General features: G+C 35.8%; 2 protein-coding genes across 3 annotated transcripts in view; both read left to right on the plus strand.

The window, feature by feature from the left end:
• LOC140155731 (kielin/chordin-like protein) lies at positions 1–21,534 on the plus strand. 2 transcript variants are annotated; one of them, XM_072178668.1, is made up of 9 exons: positions 1–69; positions 688–900; positions 1,715–1,747; positions 8,068–8,306; positions 9,244–9,351; positions 10,955–11,131; positions 14,427–14,586; positions 19,046–19,273; positions 21,435–21,534. In XM_072178668.1, exons 1-9 carry the CDS (start codon positions 12–14, stop codon positions 21,518–21,520), a joined length of 1,302 nt encoding a protein of 433 aa, XP_072034769.1. In that variant the 5' UTR covers positions 1–11; the 3' UTR covers positions 21,521–21,534. The 2 variants fall into 2 exon arrangements, with proteins under 2 accessions (XP_072034769.1, XP_072034770.1); XM_072178669.1 differs by having other exon boundaries at positions 1,718–1,747.
• Positions 21,534–22,222, plus strand: part of LOC140154679 (uncharacterized) — a 14,402-nt gene continuing 13,713 nt past the window's right edge. The window contains exon 1 of the mRNA XM_072177246.1: positions 21,534–21,632. Coding sequence (XP_072033347.1) covers positions 21,627–21,632 — 6 coding nt within the window. The 5' untranslated portion in view covers positions 21,534–21,626. The remainder of the gene's footprint in view (positions 21,633–22,222) is intronic.

Raw genomic sequence — 22,222 nt, forward strand, 5'->3', positions numbered from 1 at the left:
GGTCGGTAGACATGGGTAAAGCTAAATGTGTTGGAAAAGTGGTGATTTACAATAGAAAGGATTGCTGCAGTGAGTACAAAATTATTTCAATTATTTCTTTTACATGGACTTTTATGGTACACTGATTTCATTCCGGATGTTCTTTCAATGAAATACATGACTCGGTGGTGTCTTAGTAGTGACAAATATCAAATAACGACCACAAAACGGGACGCAATGAATAATCATAAAGAATATATTATATTTTATTATTATTAATATATTATTATTATTATTATTATTATTATTATCACTTACCACTATAATAACTATTAATGCGAAGTTAATGCAAAAATTAACACGCAAAGAAGACTATGTCTACTGCGCATACTTATTGCACTGGTGCTAAAAAATGCAATAATATATGCGCAATAATTGTAATAATATAGGAAATAAGTTTCGCAATTTATGCAATTTCACGCCAAAAAATTATGCATATTAAGCTGAGAATATGTGGCATCATTAGTGTTATTATTATAATTATTATTATTATTATTATTATTATTATTAGTAGTAGTAGTAGTAGTAGTAGTAGTAGTAGTAGTAGTAGTAGTAGTATGATTATCATCATCATCATCATCATCATCATCATCATCATCATCATTTTTAATATATATATATATATTTTTTTTTTCAATACCCCTACAGAGGAACGTCTTAAAGGAGCCCGTATCCACGTGGGATCAGACAAAAATAGAAATAATCCAGTTTGTGGAATAATTAAGGCCAAAGACATAAAAAACAAATCGGTTTTGGAAGTATCCTGCAACCTCAAAGGTCGATACTTGAGTGTTAGCTTGCCTGGAAAAGATTATCTTACATTGTGCGAGGTTAAAGCTTTTGCCGGGGACTGTGATGGAGGTAAATAATGAGAAGACGCCATCATCGATGCGCACTTCGTTACCATGGTAGATGGCTCATTTAAGACAGAACATCTGTGCACGTGGAACTATGTTCGCATCTGTGAAGACATCTTTTGAACATGATTCTGGGATTACCAAAATTTGAAATCCCTCGAACATTGCAATTGTTAAATATAAAGGTTTTTTTATTCATGATTTTGTAAATTGTAAACTATTTATATTATTGTCTTTGTTCTTTATAAAATAATTAAATTAAAGTTTTCATTTCCATGGGTTTTGGGATTCTTGAATTAAAGAAAATAACATAATAAAAAAAGTTTTGGGAGTTTTGCCTTCCCCAATAAAAATCATGGACATGTGGCACAAAATTATACCCCTTATATGCTTTACAGAATATACCATATAGAATTCAGAACCCATTGTAAAAAATACGCACGGCTAAGAGATTTTAGGGATACGACGGAAGAATAGGGCTTCCTATTGAATTGACACCCCTTGGAATTACATTCTGTGTGCAAACCAATAAGGCATCACTTTTAAAGTCTGCTTATACGTTCTTAATGATATAATACAGAACAATATTATGAATACTAACAACATTAATTCGACTGTGTTAGTCGAAAGTCGCGACTACCGCTAATATAATCGCGACTACGGCTATATGTTGTGTAATCACTTGTAGTGAAAATTTAAATGCATCCCGAATCTGCCACCCATCCCCGTACCCACCTTACCATTAAGAACCCCTTCCACCGGATAGCCCACAAAGAGGTTTCTAATTTAATTACCTTTTTTTTTTTTCTTCTTACCAGTAGACGAAACGAAACCTCCAAAGGAACCCAAAGGTAATTATGATAAGAAATAATACTGTCGTTTTAGTCTATTGTCCACTAAGTATGTTTTTTTATTGCCCACACTTCCTTGCCTGACATTACTCTTTGACATGGGCGTCATTACTCTTTGACAAAGGAGTCATTACTCTTTGACAAGGGCGTCAATCCGAAGTTGATCATGTGGGGGGGCACAAGGTGTGTGAAATATGACCAAGAATTTAGGCTTTCGTACTTGCGCGACGCAGGGGTGTCTGATGGGGGGATGTGGAGGCATTTGGTGGACACTTTTTACGCTATCATTGTGTACAATATTAGTTGGAAAAATTTAAAAAATGTTCAATATCAAGGCTCTTTTAATCATGTCATAAAATAGCCAAGCATTGTGCCTACTTAAGTCGGCGCCTGTTTTTGTCCATTCAGGAATACCATTGTTACTATATACAAGGCTAAAAGGATAACCTGAATGGAACTACACGTGAATTATAATAACGTGTAGGGGTGTGGTCTTCACTACGATTGGCTGGCTTGTTTACAAGACCGGCCATGGAAGCCACACTTGATAAAGTTGCACTGCACATTCGGCGTTGACGATACAGCAGCTCTGTACTTGTAGAGCTGCAGTTAGTATATACTAGAATGTGCTTTTAAGTTCAAGCTTGAGCTTTGATATCATGCTAACATGAGTTCATTAATTTTGTTTTCATGTTAATATCCTAACACGAGAGCTCCGAAATTGATACTCGTGCTTAAGGACAGGAAGGTAATTTTGAGCAATCATCACACAAAAGACCAGAAATGAATACTCGTGCTGAAATTTTCATAGATCGATCCACGTTCGTTATCTATGCTTTCTTGTATGCTTTTATATGATATACCATATAGGCCTATATTATATAAGAAAAACGATATAATTCAACTATAGATATTCTTCAACTAAGGCATGTTACTAGTTTAGGATGTACTGCTATGAATATGTAAAGTAGTAAGCCTATAGAGTGTCTGGAATTAATCAATATTGCGGCGCAAAATGACATTGTCATGGTGCTGTAGTAATTCGGGAGAGCTTTAGTAAAAGCTAACCGATACATAATTCGACACATCGAATTTATTTTCAAAATCTAAACATGGGTCAGTTTTAGAACCATTCTAGACCTTCACAGTGCAACTGATGACGGAGTTTAACTCCAGAAACATGATTTTGTATATAAGCCTGCATACAGCTTGCAAAACACGTCTTGCTAGCTGTATCTTTAGTAACGGATTTGGCTTGAAAGTAGTCTCTTTTGCTATCATGCCTAGTTGAATGCTTGCATTACACAGTAAAATGTGATGTTTTTTGATCTAATTTGACTTTATGACATCGTCATGAAAAAGTGGAAGGCATTATTTCTTTCGTTCACTCTGTATTCCATTCCTTGCTATGTTCTCTTCATCATGTTTAAGTTTGATTAGTGTGCAATACTAAATCTGGTCGTTATGAAAGACAAACCAAGGGATGCTCTGAGTAGAAAGTAACAAAATTTTGCATTTTTACACACAAATATGTCCGTCATTGAAGCCCATACAAGTTTGAAATGATTGTAACTTCCAAACGAAAGAAGCTATAAGGTTCGTTCAAGTTGTATTCTCTGTGTTATATTATCAGCTGTTTTGGTTCTGAAAATAATAGTGTGATTAGTTAAAAAATGTAGCCGTTATGAAAGAGAAACAATGCTCACCCTAAAAAGGTGCCCAGGACAGAGTAGGGAATAACCAATAACGGTTACAATACATTAACAATAGGATTTATTGATCTGGAACGATGCATGCACAACACATAGAGCTACATAGATATAGTGTGAACATGATAAGAAATTCATTTTATGAGACTATCTGGCCTAAACTTTTCCATATATTTGGTAGATAATGGGACATAGTAAAGCTTATTGCCGATATGAGTGGGTTTCGTTTGAGAATCTGTTCATGCGCAGAGTAGCATAACTTAATGCATTTGCAAGGCTCCAAAGAGCAGGCAAAAGAGACTTCTAGTACAATAATCATTATCATAAAATATAGTACCAAGTGCAGGTACATAATTTATGAAAGTATACATGCTTTCAAATCTGAAAGACAATTATAGGAACTCCATTAATTGCAAGTCTTTGCTATCCCAGCAAACCCAAAACGTTTTCGACATCATTCGCAAAAGGTTATAAAAGGTTGTCAGAAAACGTTTAAATGTCGGGTTATATAAAGGGTATATTAAGAGTATAAAACGTAACCTTAAAAACATTTTTGATAATCTACTGTCAGCAAATAAAAATGTTTTACAGAAAACGTTTAAATGTCGGGTTATATAAAGGGTATAAAACGTTTTAATAACATTCCAAAAACATTCCTTGATACAAAACATTCTAAACAGAATGTTATTTTGGGGTTGAAAAAATATTTTTCGAAAAATGTTTGCCCAAAATATTTTCAATAAACGTTTTAAAAACGTTTTCATGACCTTTATATAACCCGACATTTAAATGTTATTAAAAGGTTTTGAAAAAAACAAACATTTTGCTGGGTTCAAATATTTTAACATGTTATTTAAGTATTCACACAATATTTGGCAAAAATGTTTGCAAAAATAGTTTACAATAACATTTTTTGAAAACATTTAAAAATATTGTTGTAGTGTGTCTTTATACAAAACGTTTTAAAACGTTATCATGACCTTTATATAACCCGACATTTTAATGTTATTAAAACGTTTTTACCTAAACCAACAGCCAAAATATAACTTATTTAAAACGTTTTTGTGTTTGCTGGGATGTTAATACGCTTACTATTCAGAACGCCACATTTAAAGCCAATAAGACATAAAACACTGATCTCTCAAAAGGTTGATTCGATTAATCAATATTGTTATACCATGTACACGGTGTAGTGAACAGATCAGATGGTGTATAACATGTCTAGATTTTTACAGCATGATTCAATATTTGAATAAAAATGAGGCTCTAAATTGTTCCATAGTTTCTGGATATTTATGTCTTTTTCGGATATATTATTTTCATCGCCTAATGAGATGCAGGTTCTGTCCAGGACCCGCTCTTTTTTAAAATTTGACAGAAAGTGTGATGCAGGGGCGTAGAAAGCGTGGGTGTGTGTGTGTGGGGGGGGGGAGGACAGGGTGGACGAAGTCCATGGGCCCCTGAAAATTAAATAAGGGCTGATAATGGAGAGCAGGGCCCGGATTTACCATTGGGCTAGATGGGCCCGGGTCCAGGCCCCCCCAATTGCCCTATGTATCTTTCTTTAATCCCAATAACAGCATGTTTTTTGGCCACCATTGGGCAAAATTGTAAAAATTTTCGCGCTTTGCGCGCATTCAGATAGCAAAATGTATGTTGATCTGGGGCTAAAATAGTCATTTTTCCCGTGCTTTGCGCACAAATGTCCTAGTTACATCGAAATGAATTATGTTGGTTCCCTCTATATTAATATTATACGTAAACCAAAACTTGGCCACTGACTTGAGGGCACATGCCTTCCTCGGGGCCTCCAAATTTTTGCCTGGCCCAGGGCCCTCATAATGTAAACCCCAGTTAAAAGGACCCGTACTGCTCCTTGTCCATGGGCCCCTGATAAACTGCTTCCTGAACACATATCTACCATTATTTGAAGGGGTGAGGTTGTTGGGAGGTGAATAATAGCATGCATGAATAATAATAATTGTGAACGTAAAGTACTTTTATTTCCATTCTACCCAATGCTTTTAACCATTTTAGCATATCATTTGTTTACTATTACTAAGGAAGTAAAGTAAATCAGAGGTGCTATAATAGCAACAGATAATCCATACTATCAAGTTCTATTCATTCTTTCTCGCTGTAGAAGTGATGCAATAATCGGATTAACTACCATAGCAATAGGTAAAACAATTTTTGAATATATCGCGCTGCACTACAAGCAGGTTGCACCTGTGTAAGTCTGCAATCAGATTGAGTACAATACTGCTCTTTTCAAAGATACTGATCTTACAGGTGCAAGTGATCAGCGTGATATGGTTCAATGCAGAGGTACCGCGTGAACGTATTAGTGAAGTAGATTAAAATCCGTGATCGGTTGAAACATCCGTGCAAAATCTTGAATCCAACAGGTTATGATATTAAAGCTTATTCTGGACCTTAATCACAAAACGGGACTTCATGACTAAAATTATCAAATGCGAAGTTTTATCCATATAAGGCCAAAAAAAAAAAGGTTCGTCGCAAAGCTTGCGCGCGCGTTTGTAAAATCCCACGATTTGACAAAAAACAAATGCGGAAATTTTTTTATTTCAAATTTTTTTTTTTTATAGTTTTTTCCAGAAAAAATCGGCGAAAATCAGACTTTTTTTCTCAAAATACCATGAAAAAAAGTCGGGAATAAAAAAAAAAAAAAAATCGCATTTAGCATTTGTTTTTAAATTTCTCGTGAGCTTTTTTTTTTGCCTAATAGACAAGAGTTTACAATGCGTGATGCACATTATGATAAAAGCCAGAATAAAGATACTAGTATACAAATATTTACTGCTCATTCGGGATCTGGTGGAATCTATATTGGTCCCCTCGGTGAACTGGAGACCGTGAGCCTACTATTTTCCCGAGACCGCCAGGTCGAGGGAAAATAGTAGGCTCACGGTCTCCAGTTCACCGAGGCAATATAGATTCCACCAGATCCCGAATTTAAGCAGTGAATATTTATTTTATATTCTTCATTAATATATTCTTTGTTCATTAAACACAAGGCATATGCCTAGGCATAAATGTAGGCTAGGCCTAGGCCCAGTCAAGGCTACGCTGGCCTTGCTTTGTTTTGATTGAATGCACAAAGCACGCACACAGTTGAGTGACTAAAGCTACCGTGAAAACGTTCTAAGCTGTTTAACCTCTCAATACCGCCGTGAAACGAGTAACCATGTTCTTTGTTATTTATTGATCCTGATGTAACTCAGATTGATGCCATTAAACCGCCGCTACTTCTGTGCTGCTTTGTGCTTCGCAAGACAAAACGAATTGCTACACATTAATACCCCGGAACCGGTACTGATATCCCGTGTATGTGGCGAGTTGCACTGACGACTAGGAACTGCGACGCGGTTATGAGGTCATACGCGCTCCGGGACGCGCTCAGAGGGAGATAGTAAAACTATTTCCCCGGGAGATAGTACTTTGAATAGTACCCCGTTCCCTCCTCAATCGGCTTTTTAACAAGTTTGCAAAATAGCAAAACTATTTTGGGTCCATGATACTCGTTTAACCAATTAATGAACGAGAATATATTAATGAGGGATATAATCGTATCTGTTAATCAAAATATCCACGGCCACGGATCACGGAACGTAGAAAGGCTCCACTCTAGTTACGCGATACTAACCAATCAGTTGGATTAAATCGTCAGACGCGTACTACAGCCTGTCTCAAAAAAATTGTGCAAGTGAAAAGCGCCCTCTCTGGCAATTAGAAAATACCGTTGTGACATGATGCTTACATCAACGTCAAGGGCACAGTCTTAGCTCTCAAATACCGTTTGTTCTGTTCAATTTGCTCTTTTTAATCTCGAGATATGTTTAGTTAACAACGAAAGGGTAAAATCACAATTGTGCCACTTTTACTAGGGAAGAGGGCTGGTACATGTAAATCAATGATAGCTGATGTTGATGCGTCTAATGCGCTCCCCCCTGCGCATCAGACGTATCAACACCAGCACTCGTTCATTATTTTGTCTAATTTCATTAATTTGTCTAATTGCATGAACTTGTCAAAGTTCATTAACCTGCAATATTGTTTGTCTTTTAACATGTCGTGAATGACAAATGAGAACAGTATACCATTGACATGCAGATGTATTTAATTTTACAGCAGAATGTGAAATATTTATTTATCGTTTAATTTGTCGTAAGTGGAAAAAGAGAACCATTATACCTTTATCATGATAAAACATTAAAAACAATTATGTATTGATGTAATTGATGCATCTTTTGATTTCGAAGGAATCTTGATAAACTTGATGCTATCATTGATTTAAATGTACAGCACTCTTCCCTAGTAAAAGTGGCACAATTGTGATTTTACCCTTTCGTTGTTAAGTAAGCATATCTCAAGATTAAAACAAGCAAATTGAACAGACTAAACGGCATTTGAGAGCTAAGACTATGCCATTGACGTTGATGTAAGCATTATGTCACAACGGTATTTTCTAATTGTCACAGAGGGCGCTTTTTACTTGCACATTTTTTTTTGAGACAGGCTGTAGATTGTTTTTGTTATAATATCAGCGATCATTTAAAAAAAAAATTATCACGGGAAATTTATCCACAGCACAAGGACCACCTTGCATATGCGATGCATGGGGAGACCCTCACTTCACATCTTGCGACGGGAAGAAATTTAACTACCAGGGAAAGTGCGTCTATGTTACAGCGAAGAGTTGCGGTGATCAGAAACCTAAATGGCTTGTTGAACAAAAAAACGTCCCATACGAGAAAAATCCGCGCCATGCAGCTACAACTGAAGAGATATACATATCCCTATATAACGATAAGACTGGTAAAAAACTAGTAAGTATCTTGAACTTATTAAGAATAAGTGATTTGTTTTGCATTTTGACGATGAGGAATAGTTGTATCGGAAGCATTAAAATTGAAAGGGGGGGTGTCGGGGACCAGCACATTTTGTGCTTGTGTTACTGGGCCTTTTTTTGCGAGGCGAGCAAAATGTTGCAATTTTAACCTAGTGACTGATCGTTATTTACGGCGGGGGGGGGTAATGGGCGTTTTGGAAAAAATATCGACAAAAAAATTCGCGTTCCCCCCTCGCGTCCACTCAAAATTTTCGGATTCCCCCCTTATTTGCTCGAATTCCTCCATTTAAAACTTAACACTCCCTCCTTTTGGTTCAACAAAAAATTTTGCATTTCCCCCTCAAGACCCCCAAAAAATTTCGGGTCCCCTCAAAATGCCCTTTCCCCCCTGTCGTAAATAACGATCGCTCCCCTATATGGGTCCAAAACATGTTGTTTTTCATACTAAAAAGACAAATGTACAGGGTAAGCATTAGTTTATTTTTTTCATCAGTTATGATTTTTTAGGGGGGGGGGGGTCGTCCTCCCTTGCAAAATTTTAGGTTGGCGCTCATGACGAGGAAAATCACTGCCAAACTAATCATAAATGAAGAGCGAAATATATTGGTAACATAATTATGATAATATTGAATATAGTCGACCTACATAATATACATACATCCAGTGCCGGTGGAAGCATTATGGTTTATGGTGACGAGCATCGTTTATGTAATATTGGAACATATGCAATTTTTAGTTTCAGGAAGACTTTATTTGATCTTTTAGGGGAGGGAGCGTCACCTGTAAAATTATATCGTCCGTCGCCTATGCCTGCATCGATCGCAAAGCTTGAATTATTATATTTTTTACAAGATTGGTCGGGTAGGCTACTCTCTATTTTTTATTATACGAAAATTGTTTTGATTGTGTTATAGAAAATTTCGTTGCTGCAACGTGGAGAGGTTAGAATAGGCAAGCAAAAGGTTCGATTACCTACTGAACGCAAGAATGTGTATAAAATTTTTAAATCTGGAAAAAATGTGGTAAGTTGCATAACAAAAAGTAATGGGCTATTCCAGTTGGAATCTATACATCCCCTATAGAGGTCATGACCTTAATCTTCCACACAGTCAATTACAAATAGGGTTACCTAACTGGGTGACTCCATTTAAAATCTACACCCCCTGGGTGTGAGATTAATGTCAAATCTGGCATAGCGGGTGTACGGATTTCAACCGGACTAGCCCAATGTATATTTCGAATAAAACAACATGTCATAGTAAATATTAATTTGATATTAATTCATGTAAATATGATAATGCCCGAATAACATACCCAGTGGCGTACCGTGGCCGCCCCAACCCCGGGAAGAAGGGGGGGGGAAGCCGGCTGAAGAAAAGGTTGACCGAAAAGGTTGACTCAATTTTTTTCTCGGTCGTCTGAAAAAGTGAAGAGCACAAAAAAATGGTTTCAGGCGCTAGCGCCCTAAAAGCAGCACATTTTGATGTATAGTAATATTTTTTCAACATTTTTTATGCTTTATCAAATTTTTCCGCCCTTTTTTTATTTACTAATTTTTTTTGCCGCCCCTTCGTTTTTGCCGCCCCTTCTTTTTCCGCCGCCCCTTCATTTTGGCCGCCCCTGCTTTTACCCCGGGGGGCTGGCGCCCCCAAAGCCCCCCCCAAACAAACAAAAAATACGCGCATGATACCCCACATGCACATCATTTCTGATGTAGAAAGTTCAGATTTTCTATTGGCTACACAAACTCATACCTCTATAATATTGCGAAACCTAATGTGACCGATTTTCAGCATGATGCGTTAGTCTCTTTTCTGCAGTTGTAAATTAAGTGTTAGCCCAATTATACAAATTGTTATGTTTTGATGCAACCAAGTGTGTGAAAATATTGGATCCAAAACATAATAATGATAAAATTGGATGCTTTACGCCCAATATTGGTCTCACTGTGAGTTTAAAAAATTTTAAAGTCATAGTTCGACCAATAAATATTTCAAATACAAATTTAATAATGATGTTTGAATGACCACATCCTCGTATGTTGATATGGAATACGTTCGTATTATCCTGTTCTATTGGTAATCGCAGTTCTAGATCCCAAAATCTACTTGTATGCTCTAGAAAATAAGAATATAAGTTAAGACAAGATGAGGGGGGGGGGTCACGGAGTAGATCTGTTCTTGCTCATTTTGTAAAAAACCTGGACAAACTTCTATAACAAATTATATACAATGTTGTAGCTGAGATTATGCTCTTCCTCATTCCATAGGGTTTGATAATCCATATACCAATGGCATAATGGCATGATAATTGAATGAGGGGACAAGCATACAAAACATGAGCAAGCCTTATTTTCGCGACTTGGTTTTATTCTACATATACCCAAAGAGAGCTATAGCAACTACAGCATTGGCTATAGTTTTATCTGATTTATCCTTTAGTGTTTTGTGAACATGGTAAAGGCAATCTTTGTGTTTATTTCCTCTAAGAAATGGGACCAAGATAGAAAAATTGTGAGAAATCACCGGTTTCATAGTTAAATCCATGTGAAGTAAATTAGTGATGTTTTAAAATAATCTTTGATCCAATTTCCAACATTGTTATCATCATATCACACCTATATAGCTTGTGGAAACACCATTCGGACTTAAATGTAAATGGGATGGAAAATACAGATGGGAACTGCAGATTCCCAGTAAATACAAGAATCAAGTTTGCGGTCTTTGTGGGAACTTTGATGGTAACAGGAACAATGACTTCATGCTTCGAAATGGCAAGGTACCTCGAACTCCGGGCCAGGAGGTAAGCATAATTTAAAAAAAATATGGTAGATGTGACTTTTCTGATGGCACCAACGTGTTCAAAATTTCTCAAAATGGTTTGAATGAGAGAGTTTATGATAAAGTTTTGTAGCAGGTCATAACATTTTGCTCTCTACAGATGTCCACCAACATAACATAATTCTGAATTTTGACTTCGAAGTTCAAATTCTATTTGGTGGCAAATATTTTCCAAATGTTTCTTTTCCTGAACAATGTATATAGCACAGATTGGAACGTACACATCACTACTGATTTACACTTTCTTTAGGCATTGTAGCTCCTTCAATGACTGATTTCCAAGAAGGCCTTGCAAGTACATAACATAATTAAAACAATATAACAAAATATAAGATACAGATTTGTATAATAATATTATAAATTAAATATAATTTACATAATCTCTCCATGTACAATAATATCAACATTTTACAATAAGATTATTACAAGGCATGTTTAACAAAAGTGGCATCCTTAAGTTGTAGTATACTGATGTTATCAAAATTATTATATATAAATACTAGCAGGAAGATTATTCCAGAGTTAACTGCTCTCATTTGGAAAGTACGCTTACCATCATTTTGTTTATTTATTACACTTTATCACTGGCACAGAATTACAAAGTTATAATATTGCACATAAGTTACATATAAAATAACACAATAGCATATAAGGAACACAATTAAAAAAAAAAGAAGTCCAGTGAATAGCTGGAGCGAACAGGTGCATATGCACCTCTAAGACCGCCCCACCAAATCCAAAAAGAAGGGAAGGGAAAAATAAATTTGAGGTGGAAAAATGCAGGTTACGTTACGTTCGCCTACAATTTGGACAATTACAAAAAGAGGTCCAAGTGCAAACACAAGTTGCATCAAAGGTGCGAGCAAAATTTGGACTGGTAAAACTCCAAAACTTGTTGCTTAAACGAAGCAACATAATTTGCGGATCTGATAATACTAGGGAGCTGGTTCCAAATGGGCACCATACGCTGAAAAAAGCACATCTTGTGGCACTCAGTTTTAGACAGTTGATTTACCAGCAACAAAGGATCGGAAGAAAATCTGGTGGTGGGACGGTCTTTGTTGATACCATTAAAAACTACATAATCATCTAGATTGATGTCATATAATCCCAGATTGCAATTGAAAATATATTGAGATCGACATATTCTCTTCTAAAACTTGGAAGAAGAGTTAGTTCTGTTAACCGTTCCTTGTACTCAGCCTCAGGATAATCTAAAATGAATTTAGTTGCTCTTCTCTGGACCCCTTCAACTTTCTGGATATTACGCTTTGAGGTACCACTCCAGAGGGGACTGCAATATTCCAAATCACTACGAACCAAGGCCGAGTACAAAGTCCTGGATACATTATGAGGGGCATTGAAGCCAATGGTGCGTTTTAACATACCAAGTTTTTTATTACACTTTTTAACAACCCTGTTAATGTGATCATCCCAAGTGAAAGACGAGGAAATATCCAGACCAAGAACTAACACGGTCTAGAACGGCACCATTAATTTTATAATCATGATGAATTGCATTTCTGTGTCTAGTGATTGATATGATCTGGCATTTAAAGGGATGAAAATGGATATCCCAAGTTGTTGCTCCAAATAATGCTTCAATATCACTTTGGAGCATGTAACAATCAGAGACATCAGGATCATCTGCAAACAAGGCTAAAGAAGAATTCTGGGCAACACTGGACATGTCTTTAATGTATAAAAGAAAAAACAAAGGCCCCAATATTGATCCTTGGGGCACCCCAGAAACAACGGAAAGCCAGTCGGAATTAACCCCATCAGTAACAACCCTCTGCTTTCTCCCTGTGAAATAAGCACGAAACCATCACGAAAAACGGATAAAACTTGTGTCACAGTGCAGGACCCTTGATAATTATCATTCCAAGATGGTTCAGATAATAAATTAAAAGGTTGACTGCTGGTACTTTTTGAATGAGTGCATGAAGGTACACTGAGAGGATAGATATGTTGGAGCAGTACCTTTGAGACATTTAAAGATGAGAGTTAATATCATTTAGTTTCACCCACTTCAAAGTATTCATCATCTCATTATTGGACATCTTGGGTCAGCAGACAGAATGATACTTGCAAATCTATTGTGAAGAGCTTGTACATTTGAGAGCTCATTTTAACAATTTGACCAAACAGACAGGACTACAATAGTCAAAATTGGGCATAACAATGGCACCTGCAAGCATAATTAAGATATTTTAGGTATATAATATTAAACACGTTTTGAGATATCTGCAGATTTACATACATACTTCTGACCAAGACAAAACAACAACAATATTAAGGTATTTAAATAACTTGATTAACACGCTCAATATGATAATTTTTTGTTGTAATACAAAGTAATATCATTAAATTTATCAAGAAAATGACGCGTATTAAACACCATGAATCAAGTTTTCTTCACAATGAAAGTTAGATTGTTATTTTGAAACCAACTAGCTATTTTAAGTAAGTTTAATTGATGCTCAGATTCAAGAATAGTTGGATTTTGAGAAGTATAAAGAAGAGTTGTGTCACCTGCGTACATGGTACATTTACAGGTTAAATTCTTAGGAAGACTGCTTACAAAAATAATGAAAAGAAATGGCCCAAGTATTGAGCCTTGAGGAATACCAATATTTATACTATTCAAATCAGAAATACAAGAATTAATATTTACAATATGTGATCTTCCACTAAGATATGACCTAAACCATTCTAATAAAGATCCAGTAATACCACAATCGCAACGTTTATCAAGCAGGAGGGCGTATGATTCACACAGTCGAAGGCTTTACTGAACTTACGAAAAATTGCCCTTGTGGCACGTCCGTCATTCATATTGCTCAAAATATAATCTTCAACATCAAGTAAAGTAGTTGTAGTAGAATGATTGGCACGAAAGCCAGACTGATTAACAGAGAGAAGACCATTATTGGTTAAAGCCATACCCAGCAAACACAAAAAATGTTTTAAAAACGTTTTAAACAAGTTATATTTTGGGTTTTGGTTTAGGTAACATTAAATGTCGGGTTATATAAAAGTCATGGAAATGTTTTAAAACGTTTTGTATAAAACACATTACAACAATAGTTTTAAAATGTTTTCAAAATGTTATTGTAAACTATTTTTTGCAAACATATTTTGCCAAATATTTGTCAACACTGGGTAATGTGTGATTTGCGTAAAGAATAGATTCCTTTATTCAGATTAGGTCAGAGTAAACAAACACTTACCCTACTGGCTATTCTTATTCCAAGACTCGCGATATGAACCAATTTGGCAACGACTGGACTGCTCATGGTTATGGCTGTGAAGGTGAACCTAAAGAACCCGAAGTCGATGTAGGTAACCCTTGTGATCCACCTGGTTTCGAAGATTTTGCCGCGGAAAAATGTTCTATCATCAATGATAAGAAGGGTAATTATCATATCTATTTATTTACATGATTCTGTTGGTAACGTGCCTCAATTGTGTGCATGCCTGCATGGAGATAAGAATGGGAACAGTTAAACTGAACTCCCCCTCCCTCGTAAAAATATCCATGCCCTACCGCACTTTGCCCCATTGTTCACAAACAGCTGGTTACCGCCCGCACTTGATATATCACACTATGTCAAATCAACGGCATCAGTTTAACTATCACTCTTATCTTCGCGATATAGAAATCTGTGGCCCTCTCTTCTAATAATTGGTTAAAAGCCTTAAACTTTGCCACTGTTTAAAATCTTATACAATTATTGCTTAAACCTTAAAAGATTTCGTGATCCTAGCATCCTCTTTTTATGACATTTTTCAGTACATATCCACGAAAAAAGCCTATTCCCAAAATTTCAGTTGATTCCGATTCTGCGTTTGCGAGTTATGCATGATTATGTGTATAACAATGCTCCATAGACAATGCGTTGTAATTTCGTTCTGGTGCGCCAGAACGAAATTCAAATTTCTTTGTGATAATCTTTGCAAAACGAATTAACCCCAAGAAATATTTTGTGCATAAACATTATGTAGCCAGAGGTTTCCAGTGATATAAAAATCTCAACTTTTTTTGAGAAAAGTGGGAGGATGAGGCTGTGGATCACGAAATGCCCCTTTAACCCATTTATTGCTTTAATGCTTTAAACAATTGCACGTTTAAGACTTTAAACCACCAATTGTTTAAAGATTTTAAACGTTTATTGTTTAAAATACGCTCGTCTTAAACAATAATTGCTTAAATATATGAATAGGTCAATAGGATTGGGACTTGCTTTCTTTCTTTCTTTATTTTATACTGAAACATAATTCAGGATAGATTTAAAGTCATCAGATCTTGGTCAACTGTGAGATTCGTTCAAAAAATACAATTTCATGCATGAAGTATTTGGATTTTTTTTCGTTTCTTTTTATCAGTTCAACCCACTATGCACCGGGCTATGTATCCGAGTAAAAAATAAAATCTAGTAAGCCTTTCTCTCTCGCATGCATTACGATACAATGCTAAAGTACAATGCATCAAGCCTAATCCACACACTCGATACGGCATATCCCACATACCGAAGTTTATATTTCAATGCATCTCGTCTACATTGTAAGCTATTGTAACATCGCGGCACACACATTGGTCATTGGTGATATACATGCACAGTGCACGTAGAACAGTACAGTACAGTATCGCTAGAATGTCAATCCCAATGATGTTGATAAATCTAGCAAATAAACCCAGAAATATCCATCTTTAAGTCTCAACGATGTCTATCCACAACCTATCAAACGATATCTCGAGTTGGGTGCAAGCTGATTGACTCAAACCTACCTATTTGAATGAAGTTTCAGGAGACCATACGCTGCACGACCAGCATTCACGTGTGGCCGCCATTTGCCTATGTCATTTTAAACAATAATTGGTTAAAGGTGAACCTCATTGAAAATAAAGTTATATATCAATGGAAAGCTTATGATGTCAGGATACTAAAAATAATTTTTTCCGATTTTTTTGATGGCCAATAAAGCTGAAAAATTAAAAAAATGAATGAATTTTTTAATGCGCCCAAAAAGCACCCAAATCAATCGTCTATGACCTCGTAATGCTCGTGAGGTAAGCTCAGGGTTCGCAGTCACGTGATCGCAAATGCTTGCTGCTACCGTTCATGTCATGGACTGAATAAACATGATCGAATAACAAATTAAATAACTTGTTTGTGACATTCCCTATTCTTGATTCATTTTAAAATATCGGATTAAAAAAATATCGTCTTGTAGTAATCAAAAAATTAATAAAAAAAGGCCGATTTCATCAAATCCAACCCATATAAAGGTTTTCATATTTAGCGCATTGCGGTAATACATTCTTTCCACACAATCACGATTGAAAGAAACAGATACTTTATTATAAAATGAATACAATTTAGGCTTAGTAGACCGAAAGATTCGAGCCAGGTATACCAACTTGGTGTGGGGAACAAAGACAAAGACAATATAAAAACTAATGTAGTATGTAAACCAGAATGGTGTACATGCACTGTTACGTCTGCATTAGAAAAAATCCAAAACCACAGGGATGGTAGACAAAGTTAACAAAAATACAACCGACGTTTCGAGCAGATAAACTGCTCTTCTTCAGGGACAGACAACAAAATGTAAAAGCAAACAACGAGAACTGCATACTGTAACTGTAGTTAAAAAACAATTTTGTAAAAATAAAATTCAAGTCAAAAACTGAAGGCAAGTTCAAATAGAACTCAGTAGCAAACAAAGCTCAGAGCAAAATAAGCACGTCTTACCTCTATGAAAGACGGTTCACTACAATGAGAAACAGGAAAGCAATATAATTATGTAAATGAGCAACACCGCAGGACAATAGGGTATTGTCCTAATTGACAGGATGTAAATATCGAGAGGGTCGCAGTCAATAGAAGAGGAAGAGAATGAATAGAGAGAGAGAGATAAGTGGACTAATGTCACTCGAACTAAAAGAGAGAAGAGTGGTATGCATACATGTATTACAACCCAAGTATTGTAAGCCTACAAAATACATGTGTTAAAAAATATATAAAATTAAAAATTAAAAAATTAATTTTGTTTAAATTAAATTTGCTGAATAAAACAATAAAGTCGAGGAAGTACTCAAATATTAAAGTGTAGCATGCATACAGAAAAAGAGTGGGTGGGAGGGTAGAAAAACAGAGAAAAAGTAAAATATGCAAATGGTCCACACATAATTATAATTAACTTCAGAGCATGTGTATAGGCCTACGGATAAAAGTAAGCCAAAAATCACTATAACCGAAGCACAGTAAAATACCGTTACTAATTGGCATGAAATATGCCAAAATAGGAAGTGATACATGGTCTACTGAAAGATGGAAAAATATTAACAAGCAAGTAGGCCTACAGTGAGAAAGCCAAATGTAAATTGACACATCAAGCATGTACAATACACGTAGGCCTAGATCCAATAGTAAATGCTAACAAGATCCATAGGCCTAAAAGGATACACTGGCAGAAAATTACTCTTTCATGTTTATACCATGAGGGTTACTGGTTTGTAATTTTTTTAAATTTAATATTTGAGTACTTCCTCGACTTTATTGTTTTATTCAGCAAATTTAATTTAACTTAAACAAAAACAAAATAAATTTTTTAATTTTTAATTTTATTTATTTTTTAACACATGTATTTTGTAGGCTTACAATACTTGGGTTGTAATACATGTATGCATACCACTCTTCTCTCTTTTAGTTTGAGTGACATTATTCCACTTATCTCTCTCTATTCATTCTCTTCCTCTTCTATTGACTGTGACCCCTCTCGATATTTACACTTGATGCAATCCATTACCTGTGTGTTTCAGACAGATTTGATACAGAAATTGTCAATTAGGACAGCCGATCAAGGTGGATATGCACAAAGACAGCGACTCGCTTCGTCCTGCGGTGTTGCTCATTTACATAATTATATATTGCTTTCCTGTTTCAAATCGGTATTTTGTCTGCATTCAGTACAGAGGTACAGACTGAGATGCTTAGTTTTCTCTGAGTATCTTCGAGTTGTTTGCTACTGAGTTCAAAGTTAAGAAATTTAAAACTCCTGTACATGTTCCTTTTTGACTTGAATTTTATTTTTAAGTTCATCTCAATTGTTTTTTAACTGGTAGCACAGTTTTTTTGCAATCTGTTTTCATGTCGGCGAGATTTTCGTTAAAGGGACATTTGCATGTTTATATTTTGTTTCAATGTTTCATGTTTGTTATGCCCAGTGAAGAAGAGGAGCATTAATAAATATCTCCTCGAAACGTCGGTTGCTATTTTGACTTACTTTATTTTTTTGAATCTTGCAACAAAACATCACACACCCTGTGGAAATCCAAACTTTTTGCTGATTTTTTCTAATGCAGTTGTATTTATTTCAAGATTGCACCACATCATGTATTACCATTCTAATGTTACATGACTGCATTAGTCCTTTTAGGATTTTTTTTATATTGTCTGAAAAGTTGTCTTTTTGTTTAAACCCCACACCAAAGTTGAAAATGTATACCTGGCTCGAATCTATTTTTCTTAAACAGCACAATCTTAACTTTTCCCCATTGTAAATTCTAGGTATCCTCTTGTATCATTCCCCATTGCACACCTGGGTGGAGTGAGGCCCAAGGACACAGTATAATTGGCCGCGATGTGAATCGAACCATATGATTATGAATCAATGCACCGTGCTACTGTAAGGTGTCCAGAAAAAGGTGGCAGGAGAAAGTTTTACTGAAATGAAGTGGTGGCTAGTGCGTGTAAATGTGATTTATGTTTTCATAGCTCTGGTTTCCCAGCTGCGGATAATATTATAAACATATTGACATTATATATTATTTACACAATATGTATTGTACTTTTACGTTGTCTATAAGGTCCCTTCGCCCAGTGTTTCAAAGTTAAGAATCTGGATCCAGATGACTTCTTTGAAGCTTGTAAAGAAGAACTCTGTCTTACAAAAGCGAATGACGAAGAGGGCTCCAAAGATATGGGACGTATACGATGTAAAGCTCTCGAAGCTTTTGCTGACGATTGCAAAGAGAGATTCCATGCGCAAGAATCGAAAGCCGTTAATTTGGGAGTGTGGAAAAAAAAACTATGTCGTGAGTATATATCTGAAAACAGAATCAAAATAAAATGTGTTTGTTCTCGTAAAGTTAAAAATAAATGCACATTGACCCCCTTTTTAAAATATAGGGATAAGGGGAAATTTGTTTTTAGTAGAAAAACGAAAAAATACATAAATAAAAAATTCAAAAACAGCCTGAACATATAATTTTCTTGTGATATATAATAATCAAGTATTTCAGGGTTTCTTGGTGGCAAGCAGAACAAAAGGTTTCAAAGAGTGTGTTCTTAATATCTAAAACGAACCCGTTTTTTTGGAACGCTCAATTTCAGACCATTTACAACTTCATGTCAAATCTTTGTGTCAAAATTTCGTCTCATGGTACTCCCCCTTATAGTGGGTTAGTCTTGTGATCCCATGTTTTGAGGTTGGAAACAGTTTGATCTCCATGTGAATGTAAAACAGTATAGAGGCTATGTAGCAAAAAAGTGCTTTACAGGGCAAGTCATAAAAATGCAATAGTGCAAAGAAGCCATATTTATTTCATATATTTTATATCGTCGTGTTTTTAATTCTTGAACGATTTAAAACGAATGAGGTCTTAAATTCGATCTAATTCGGGCTGTTGGGTCCAATTACGACATGCCTGTCTTTGTTTAGATACACAGGGGTAGGCCTATACACAATTGGTACCTTAAAGAACCATTCAGTGATCCGAGCACATGTGTGAAAAAAATAAAATTGTTTAAAATTGCTTAAAAGTGAAGGGTAAGTCACTCAAATTGTCATTTGGTATTTTTGAAATGACAAATTTGGCAAAAAATTAAGAAAACACCAGCACTGAAGAGGTTGAAGCCCCATTCAAATACATGTAGCTAATTTAGATACTCACAGTATCTAAATTTACGCATTCGTGTAAAATGTCTTATTTTGTCTTAAATACACGGCTTTCGGCTAAACCACTATGTTAGCACATCTATGACAATGACAAAGGTACTAAAATCTGAATTTTGATGATTTTTACGATCGTCTGGATGAGCAAATCACTGAATGGGCCTTTAATGCTGGCTTCATACTTCCTGTCGCTTGCCGCTTTACCGCTCTGAAGATGATTTTACTTCACTGCGCAATCTCAACAAAAACGCTAGCGGTGACCAGCGGCAAGCCAATAATATCGATCATTCCACCGCATTGCCGCGGCGGCAGCACCGTTGGAAGTTGAATTCAAGTCAACTAGGAGCGGTGCGGCTCTGACGTATGACAATAAAATACGATTTTGAAGCGGTGCTGAGCGGCAAAAGTTGCTTTCAGAGTCATACCGGCAAGCGGCAGAAAGTATGAAACCATCATAATTTCTTTGCTCCCTGTATTTCAGTGCATTTGATTTGTGGGTGAAAATTTAATTTTTTTAGTGATTTTTGTCCAGCTTGACCAACAAAATGTAATTTTAAATCGGATAAGTATATGAATTTATTTTGATTAATGTTTGGATCAACAAGTTTATCATTTTACTGTGACCTATAGTTTCTGACATATGACCAGAGCGTTCGATAGGAACAAGCGAACAGTATACGAGGATATCTATCGGAGCGTTCAGCAGAACAACAGGATTAAAAATATATGGTCTTGAAATTCATAAGTAACCGTTTCAGTGATTATGGGCTTTTTTGCCAAAAACACATAATTTTTTTGCAATTTCTTGCATTACAAATATTGGTATTACACTTTATATTATTGTTGATCTACAAGGCTTTTTAATTTTAAGCTATTAGGAGAATTAAACGAGAATACAGTTTCATTTACATTTACATTTACAGGCATTTATGGCACCATTCACAAAGATACCATGGCGCTTACAAAAATATACACAAAAAGTCAAATAACAAGAGAACAACAGCCAATTTTACTTTGAAAATGTGCTTAAATGAGTATAAATTGTCTTTGCCATTGAAACTGCCTCTTTGAATTCTCCTAACTGCTTAAAATTAAAGATGCGCTAATGTATGCAAAAGCGGCTTCTATGCGCCATAAATATTTTTACCAAAAACTGATCAACATATCAGAATTTTGAAGAAAAATGATGGAAACTTCCTCAAAAAATATTACAATATTGCTTTAATAAAACGGGTTATTTAATTGCATCAACACGGACGGATATATACTGATTGCATTTCCATTTACTACTTATGCTTCAGCAATGAAATGTCCAAAGGGATCTCACTACTCATCAGTTATGCCCGGCTGCCCAGAAACGTGTACGGGGGGCTCCAGAAACTTGTGATGTGCCTGAAACGGAGGGATGCGAATGCGATAAAGGATGGAAGTTAAGCGGGGAAGAGTGTGTAAAAGAAAAAGAGTGCGGATGTGTGGCACCAGATAAACAATATATGAAGGTATTTCTTGATTTTGGTGTAACGGCTTTCATATTTTGCATTAAATTGAACACCTTCAAATGAAATGAACAATCTTAGACGAAAAAATATTACAGAACATTCACCAACAAGCACCAAGTCCAGCATCATCTGGTAATGAGGTCCACGTAATGAAGTACGCACATAACAACGCTATACCCAATCCGCGCCTGTTTCCGCATACATTTGTAAAGCACAGAGCATAGAGCTGATAATAAACCCTACATACAGGTCCACAAACGGCGTCGCGCGTGTGCTTGATTTATTGTTATGGTCGAACTCATGATCGGCCCTCATGAATATGCGCGAATTTCCCAGCATAAAAAAAGGATTCCCATGCCATGCTAATTATAATCGTGATTGCAGGAATATTGAGTGGTGAACGATGTTTTCTTATTATTTCTTCTTAATTTATCTAAGAGCACACACCACTAAATTTGTTACGGTCAAATACAAAAACCTTTTAAGATATTTTGGGTTGCTCTTTGGAATCGTAATCAGATAGATACCCGTATTAGGGGATGTTATTTTCTTCGGATCGTAAGGGGGTGGGTCATGAACATACGGGGAGG

The sequence above is a fragment of the Amphiura filiformis genome, chromosome 6, assembly GCF_039555335.1.
Source record: "Amphiura filiformis chromosome 6, Afil_fr2py, whole genome shotgun sequence".
Taxonomy (NCBI): Eukaryota; Metazoa; Echinodermata; class Ophiuroidea; order Amphilepidida; family Amphiuridae; genus Amphiura; species Amphiura filiformis.